General features: G+C 43.1%; 1 protein-coding gene across 1 annotated transcript in view; it reads left to right on the top strand.

Annotated features, from left to right (window-relative positions):
- The window catches only part of hoxb7a (homeobox B7a), a 6,860-nt gene extending 5,068 nt beyond the window's left edge, over positions 1-1,792 (top strand). The window contains exon 2 of the mRNA XM_079282636.1: positions 358-1,792. Coding sequence (XP_079138762.1) covers positions 358-638 — 281 coding nt within the window. The 3' untranslated portion in view covers positions 639-1,792. The remainder of the gene's footprint in view (positions 1-357) is intronic.
- The last annotated feature ends 7,644 nt before the right edge of the window (positions 1,793-9,436 follow it).

Raw genomic sequence — 9,436 nt, forward strand, 5'->3', positions numbered from 1 at the left:
TGAATCAGAGGGCTCCAGTCTCTTTGTGTCTGACTTAGTGAGGCACCGTGAACTCATATCACACTTTACTTAATACTTATGAACAGGTTTTTTATATTTTAACAAAAAAGCTAAATATTGAACAGAACCAAGAAAAAACCTTGGTGAGGAAAAATAAAATAATAATAATAATAAAAATGTACCGCGGGAGAATGAGTTGAACCTGCCAACATGGTTCTCCTGCTGGAAAATGAATTCAACATTTAATGTAGAAAAAAAGACATTCTCCAAGCACAATATTTCACATAACCCAAGATATTGTTGGTAACTGCTCTCTCTGATTCATCCGTGATATAACCTGCGTCCTTGCGTGCGCAGGTGGCGACAGAAGGCGCGGGCGGCAGACGTACACGCGCCACCAGACGCTCGAGCTGGAGAAGGAGTTCCACTACAGCCGGTACCTCACGCGGCGGCGGCGGGTAGAGGTGGCGCACGCGCTCTGCCTCACGGAGCGGCAGATCAAGATCTGGTTCCAGAACCGGCGGATGAAGTGGAAGAAGGAGAACCGGGTGACAGAGGGCGGCTCCCCCGCGGCAGCTTTACCGATGACTGGAGATGAGGGGGCTGAGGGGGAGGAGGAGGAGGAGGAAGAGGAGTGACACGAACTACCGGACACCTTGGCTCTTTTTTTCTCAACATTTTTACGAATGAATTAGGGAATAATAAGTATTATCAGCCTGTGTGTATGAGCAGATGAACACTTCAAATCAAATCATAATGTGCAATTTGACATCCGTGTGTGTGTGTGCAGCTCTTAATTGAAGGAACTAACTCCCACCATGTCCCACCACCAGATTTTAGAACGCAATCGTGATGCTTTTAGCTTCTTAGTCTTTTAAAAGCAAAATCATAAGTGACGTTGGGAGACAACTCAACGGTTTGTTTCAAATACTGGAATTGTTCAGAGATCAAAGTGAAACGTATTGATCCTGATCCAAAGAGCGGGGTCGCGTTCTGTCCCCCCACAGACAGCATCCGTCATGTTACGAGAACAAGCGCGCTCATCCAGCTGCAGAGAGGGAGGAACGGCAGCATTTCTGCGGATACAAAGCTGGAGTGTTACACGATGTCTACGGTGAGTGGGATCATGTGTCGATTATTAGCACGTGTTTAGTAGATGTAGGCAGCATCTCTAATGTTTTAGAAGTACAACAGGAACCTCCCGACCAAACTCTGTATGTTCTGAGTGTTTAAAGCAATCACAACATGTCGCTGTCATATCACGAGCTGTTACACTTTATGTTATTCTGAGCTCCATTATGGTCTTAATGATGTTTGTTGTGCTACACTCTTCCTCCTTTCAGTTGTATTCCTCAAAACAGTTGTTTTTCAAAAAGATATTTAATCTCTGACTCATATTTCTGAATCGGTCTCATTGCTAAAGATATGACGTGTATGTGCTCAATATGACTGCCACCAGTTTGCACCAGCAATAATGGGTTTGATCTTGTCCCTGTTTGGTTATAATCAATTATAAATGCTACGAATCCAGTGGTGGAGAAAGTGGAGCGAGTTGAACAGAGAGCCAATGACTTCCTGTCAGTGTGTGTTTACAGCTGGTGGATCCGGCTATCTCTTGGATTCATGCTGTGCTGTTGTTCTTTTTTAAATAGCAATTGGCTGAGTCTTAATTATTGACTTGCACCTGTGTTTTCATGTTGCCCTGATACATACATGTTTAGACGATAGTGCGCATGTAAATGAAAAATAAAAATGAAGAAAATAAATGTAAAAAAAGAATGAATAAAACCTGAACTGCAATGAATGTGTTGTCATATCTTGGACATGTTCCCACATCCCAGCTGTTCAATTTATCATTATTTTGAGGTTCCGTTGGAAGAACTACTTCACAACACGAACATAACACTGCGCTGTGAGCAGAATAACACGTCGTCGTTAAAGCTCTGAGACAATAACTTCACTACATCTGGAATAATGAGTGTGGAGAAGTCTACAGTGCACCGCTCGTGCTTCTCTCTTCATTTGGTTCCATTATTCAGAGAGAGAGGTGTGTCATTCAGTCCAGTCACGAGCCCAATCAAGCCTTTCTCTCATGGGCAGCTTCATCCATCGTTCAGTATAAAAACACTATCCGCCATCTCCAAATGAAATGTACAGATATAATTATGGATACACGTTATATTTCCACGTGTGAACATATCGAATCCACAATCAGACGTGTCGCCTGTTCCACAAATTGGAGGAGTAAACAGCATATCCAGATATAATGACAAGGGTTCTCATGTAGCCACTTTTCTGACAACCTTAACTAAAAAAATGTTTGTTTGTTCATAGCCGGCATCAGCTGACACACGCGCGCGCGCACACACACACACACACACACGCACTGCAAGACAAGCCTTATGAAGAGTTCAACCCTCTTATAGAGTGTAATCAACACTTTCACACATTATAAACCACAGCAAAGAGTGCCGATGTGTCAGGATTTACATTTGTATCTGCCAATTAATATTGTATTCCTTAGCAGTTCCTTATACATTACAGTATATATACATATACATATATATATGTATATATATATATGTATATACATATATGTATATATATATATATGTATATACATATATATATACATATATATATATATGTATATATATATGTATACATATATATATATATATATGTATACATATATATATATATATATATGTATATATATATGCATATATATGTATATATATGTATACATATATATATATATATGTATACATATATATATATATACGTATATACATATATATCTATATATATATATATATATATGTATATACATATATATATATATATATATATACATATACATATATATATATGTATATATGTATATACATATATACATATATATATATATATATATATATATATGTATATACAAATACATATATATATATATGTATATGTATATACAAATATATATATATATATATATGTATATGTATATATATATATACATATACATATATATATATATATATATTTGTATATATATATATATATATGTATATGTATATACAAATACATATATATATATATATATGTATATGTATATACAAATATATATATATATACTATGACTCTTTAAAATAATACTACATTGTTTTTTTGTTTGTTCTTTACTGACTGAAACTATTCTTCAAATATAACATTGTGAAATTGCCCAGCGCTCGACACCTGCGCGTGAGATGTTGTGTTTTGCAGTGTTTCATAGAATGGGGAAATTTCCCGTTTCAAATGTTATAACACTGACATATCATCGCGCGGCTCTGAACCGGACCCCGCGCATGACACCGAGCAGCTCATCGGCATTTCTATTCCCCACCATTAGTTCGATACCAATAAAATCAGAATCAGCTTTGTTGCAGCAGTTTGGTGCAGTTTGTGTTGCTCTCATTTTACATGCACATAAATAGAGAAAGAGCTCAAAACAAGGACAGCGAAACAAGAGAAACATAAAGATTTAGCGATCGGTGAAAGAAGATCTATATAGAAATAACAAGTGCACGCGGTGTCTACAAATCAGTTTTTGTAACATTTTAATCAATATATGATTAATCATCTCATGAAAAAATAGCAAGTCTTAATGTCTTTACTGCGTCCATGAAAAGGCCGGAAAGCCCAATAAAAGCGACAAAACTGACAAAGGCACCAACAGGACGCGGAGCTGCTTGGGCCTCCTGCTCTGCGGGTTTTGTTAATTTTTAACAGAAGACATTCAACAGAGAGGAAGCTGCGGATCCGAGTCTCCCGCAGAAACTAGACCTGCAGTTTGGGGAAAAGGTCACACGTGGGTCACTGAAGGTTTCAAATCTAGTGTTGTGGGTTTAGATGACATACTGGATGCGGATTCTTTCTGCAGGAGTTAGTTTGGACACATGGTTTGCCTGAACGCGAATATAACGGGAAACAGTTGACCCGGTGTATTGTGCCGTCATATGTCGGTCGCTGCGGAGCGGAAACTTATTCTGGTTCCAGCATTTCAACGAACTCAAGTAGCTGCTTTTGGCACCCGACACTTGAAATGTAGCAATATCCATTTGGACGAATTATCTAGGAGGACGGCGCGCGCTACTGAATCAGAAACACAGAATTGTTGCGTGTCACAGGAGGCGGCGTCGAGGTTATTTAAGGTTCAGGATGAGGTTGGGCTCGTGTTCTCGTGTTCTCGTGTGGGGGAATCTTAATTTATACAACCAAGGAGATGCATTTCTATATTTAACTCATGAATCAAGCAGAAGAAACCGATTCCCCTCCAAACGTTGGCCGCGTGAAAATACAGCTTCCGGTTATTCAGGTGCGTTTTTCCCGTCTCTCCTTTGAGGCAAAACGGCTCTCTAACCGCTTCGGGCTGCTGTTACACTGCTGTGAAGCAAGATTTTTTTTGGTGTAAATAAAAAATCACAGTGTGTCTGCAGCGTCTCTCAAAGCGTCCTGCGGCTCCGGGGCCTGCAGGGCCGTTAAAAATGGTGACGCGTTGCCGCAATGCGAAACCGCTTTTTACGCACGGCTCTTTCAGGCCCAAGCCGCCGCGCAGGTGATGCTGGTCGTTGCGGCAAAATCGATATTGAGCCAAAATTCCACCCTACTCGGTTGCAACAGTGTGCAGCTCTTCGTCACCCCCACAGCTAGATACAAACAACACGGACACCGTGAGGCCTATTTCCATCTGGAGCCTGCCATTCATTTATTTAGAAAATAACGAGTCATCTCTGGAACCTAGTGCTCGGTAATTATTAAGAATTTCATGTTGCCATGAAAATGGTATTTTATCATCACGGTTCTTGATTTGTATTCCTCGCGTCGTGGTGCAGCCACCCAGAGAGCCACAGCTTCACCTCGGAGCTGCTTCCATTCACGCTCCCTCCCACTCGCACCAAAATGTGACATGAAGATGATTAAAGTGTGGCGCTTTATCTGCGTTAGCCCCGCCGCATTGTAACCCCCGCGTGTTTGTAAAGTTCTAGCTGACGATCTGTCTTTTTCTTTGTCACATGTCAGCTTTATTACAACATATTTGGGTTTTAATGTGGATAAAATGCTTTTGGAAACACGTTTCCAACCTTCAGATAGCAAGTCCAACCTCAGTGGATAAAGAAAGCCTGCGCACCGCTTAAACCTGACGCAGTAACAGATAGTTCAACAGGAAAAAGACAGAATTCTCAAATGCTGTGCGTTTTTAGAGCTGCTATTCATACGAGGCACAAGAAGAAGACGAAGAAGAGGAAAATGGCGGCGAAAGGAGCCGAAGAAAAGAGCAGCAGCAGCTCCCCTCTAGCAACGCGCCATGAAGAAATGCAATAAATTCCTTGTTGTTTTATGAAAATTTACAACTTTGTGATACAAGTTTATGAGTGGCCGCGCGCGGGGATTGGCCGACGGGCTGGTCATGTGGACGCGCTTAACGTGAACATGAACTTTTTATGATTTCCCAAGTGGCTATATTGCTGCTGCTGCACTCCGCTCCGGTCCGAGCAGCCCGCCTCTCCTCTCCTCGCTCTGGCCGCCGTGCTCGCGAGGCGCCGCAGCGGAGCGGGTGAGCGGAGCCGGGCTAACCGGCGAGGAAATGAACGCCTGGCTGTAATTAAACGGACTGGTTAATGAGGATACTAGTTGCGACGGAGGAAACATGCACGAGGAGACGCTGACAACAACCCCCCCCCCCCTCCCCTCCCCTCCCCTCCTGCTCTTCCTTCTCCGCTATGGCTCCGCGCTCTCCGTCTGGTCTCTCGTGCTGCTGAATCGGCGGACCCGAGCTCGGGACGGTTCCGCTGCAATGAGGCGAAAAGGGGGCCGCGCCGCAACACCGAACCCGGAAAGGAACATCCCGGAGATGACCTCATTATTATTTATTTGTAATTTGCCATTTTGTTTAATTTCTAACTTGTCACCGCGAGAAGGAGGATGATGATAGGCTACGGGAGGTGATGAAGATGACAGCGGTGTTTTGACGACTGGGTGACAACGAGGGGAGGGGGGGGGGGCGTACTTGTCCTTCTAATCCTCACCCCCGCGCGCCGCCACCCCCTCCATCCAATTATGATCCATCCATCCGGTCTGCACGCGGTGTAGGGCTGTCTCGTGCCATTCCGGGGCGCCCCGGCTGCCTGCGCGCGGGACGCCGAGATGTGAGCCGCAGGTGTGTGTGTGGGGGCTCGTGACGGATGATCAACAAACGGTAAGAGCCGCCCGTGCACGTTCCTCCTCTTGGCAGCTCCCCTCTTTGCGCGCGCTGCTGCATGCGCATTGTTGAAGCCTCAGAACAAGTCGAGCCGCAGTGCTTTTATTTTTTTAACGTGATTTCTGCTGCTTCTGGTTTGCACATTAACGTTACAAACGAGGTGTTACTTGTCCATCTCAGGTTAGGGCGCTTCCTTGCCGGATCTGGCTCCGCGGTGAGCCACCCAGATGGATCGGCTCTGTAAATGGGATTATCCGCGGAAGAGCCATTCATCGGTTAGAACTCGGCTGGTTTGGGATCCGGAAGATTATCTGCTGTCTTGTGTTTGTCTTTTTGTTGTTGCCCCGAGCCGTTGACGGTGAACGGCGGGAGGGGGTAGTTTAGAGAGCGAGGCTGGCTTTGGTGTGAGGGCAGGTGTGCTGGATTTGTTAAATCCTCATTTTGAATATGCATTTTGAAAGGGAGACCCTTTTTGTTGTATATATTTACATTCATTCATAATTGTTAATTATAGTTCCTGTATTTCTCCCTGTGTTTCTAAATGTTGTATTTGTGGTCGCGGTGTTTGAATTGTTTCACTTCCAGATCTCAGTGGAAGAGCTTCCAGGTTTCAGCTGATTGATAGCCTGTGTGTGTGTGTGTGTGTGTGTGTGTGTGTGTGTGTGTGTGTGTGTGTGTGTGCGTGTGCGTGTGTGTGTGTGTGTGACACAGGAATGTCTCTGTTCGTCCAGCCCACTTTTATGACTTTGTTTCCCTTCTCATTTCCTCCCTGCGGTGGGAGGGCTGTTTCTTTTTGTTCTTTATTTTTTTTTGTCTACACTTAACCCGCCAGGACACCGACCATCAGGCTAACATCAGGCTAACATCAGGCTAACATCGGGCTAACAGCTAACATCAGGCTAACATCAGGCTAACATCAGGCTAACATCAGGCTAACAGCTAACATCAGGCTAACAACAGGCTAACATCAGGCTAACAACAGGCTAACAGCAGGCTACCATCAGGCTAACAGCTAACATCAGGCTAACAACAGGCTAACATCAGGCTAACATCAGGCTAACATCAGGCTAACATCAGGCTAACATCAGGCTAACAGCTAACATCAGGCTAACAACAGGCTAACAACAGGCTAACAGCTAACATCAGGCTAATAAGAACAACCGGATGTCTTACAACTTCATTCATTTTATTTAATTTTATTATTCAAACTTTACTGTTTGTTATAAAACGTTTACATTTTAATTTTAAAATGAGTTTGTAATTATTAAAACTATACTGTTGGTTATGAGACTTTCATTTGAATGGCCTTTTTTAAAATGCCATTATTATTGAAGCTCCTCTGTTAAGAGACTATATGAACTTCCGTGCATGTGTGGAAGTTTGACATTGTTTCTCATCGGAGATGAGCTGCGGTTGGTCTGTGCGAGTGTGACGTGGACACAAAGACGGTAGGAAAGCTGAGACATTTCGTAGCTTTATTCGTGTTTTTTTTACGAAGGCATTCATAACATGTAGACATTTCTACCAAATATCTGAATTCAATATTCTATATCCGCTGACCTCGCTCACCCTGGAGGCGAACACAGACATAGGTTGACGCCGAATGTCAGAGACACCTCGAACTGGAAAGACAGCTTTTATTTCTGGAGGTTTAGCCTTTGATGGCGCAGAGGAAACTCTACTTTACAGTATGCATTTGAAAGCAACACAGACACGTCTCTTTGTCTCTGAACCAATGAATCAAGTTATCAGCGCTTATAAAGGAAGCACTGTGGCGTTATGTGGCCATCTACATTTCCCAAAAGATTATTATTGGCTTTGTATTTTCTCATAATTAATTCAGGATTAGAAGCATATTAATACTGCGACCATTTCATCTGTAGAACTCTGGATCCGTGACATGTTCTGTTTACGTCAAATGCGCAAATATGGATGAGCGTCATGCTTTGTTGTCGTCTACTTGTGATGCAAGTCGATCTGTACCGATAATATCAATGTACATGCGTGTATATGAATGAAAAAAAGTGTTTGTACAAATGCTTATATCAATAAAGTCATGAACTTGATACCGTGAATATAGCCCGGAACAAGGAGCCGATAGTGAGGATATTATATTTTGAACAGAAATAGTTATCATATAACAGTTATTTATACTGACAACAATAAGTATCCCTTCTACTGCAGTAAAGCAAACACCTGCAGTAAATGACTGCATTACAAAAAATTACAGATTGTGTTTATGTGGCGGACCAGGACCAGGAGCTCCTCTGGAAGAAGAGTTATGCTCATAAATTAATATTTACAAATGAAGTATTCATATTGAATAAAACACATACATTTAAGCCGATATTAAAATCATAAATCTGTGGCCGAACAGAGCGGGCTCTTTGTTCCTTCTCCTCCCGTTCTTTTAAATACGAGGCGATCTAACAGAGAGATGTTTGTGCTGCGGTAATGAAGGATGGGTTATTATGAACATAACGTTCATGAACATCAATTTCATGAACCATACTTAATACCACGAGCGGATTGCGTAAAGCCTAGAGCGCTATATAAATATACTTTACATGGCACATCTGGCAGCAGTTGAAAAACATTTTCTCTTCTAACTATAAAACAGCATGCAAAATATGAGATATAAATATAGTCATATGTTGGGGAAACCAGGCTTGCACATATAAACTTGTGCAGCTCCAAAAGGTGCAGGAGCGGTCACACACACACACACACACACACACACACACACACACACGCACACACACACACACACTCTGACTCGACCGGGACGGCCGCTGCAGATCGGGCCCCAGCGCGCTCCTGCAAGACGCTCTGGTGCCATCTAGCGTCCCGTTGTCGACAGTACCGCACATTCCCAAACACACAAAGACTTCGTCCTCTGGGTAACACACACTGCTCAAAGACCCTCACACGCGCTGCTCCCCGGGGTCGATGCTAAACGCGTCTGTCGCAGTTCAAATGTGTGATGTGCTGTTGGCTACATGTGTGTGAGTGTCTGTTGACGAGCTGTTGACTTCACTATTTTTATGGTCCTCTTTGGAATGAAAGCAGACATGACGAGAGGCAGGGAGCGCGCGCACATGCTCGCGCTCCCTGCCTGTCGTGTGCGTGCACGATTCAGTCTTTTGTCTCGCTGGCTGCGGGCTTCTCTCATGTCTTTGATGTAAACGCAGGGACAGATTT

Source organism: Melanostigma gelatinosum (assembly GCF_949748355.1).
Source record: "Melanostigma gelatinosum genome assembly, chromosome: 13".
Taxonomy (NCBI): domain Eukaryota; kingdom Metazoa; phylum Chordata; class Actinopteri; order Perciformes; family Zoarcidae; genus Melanostigma; species Melanostigma gelatinosum.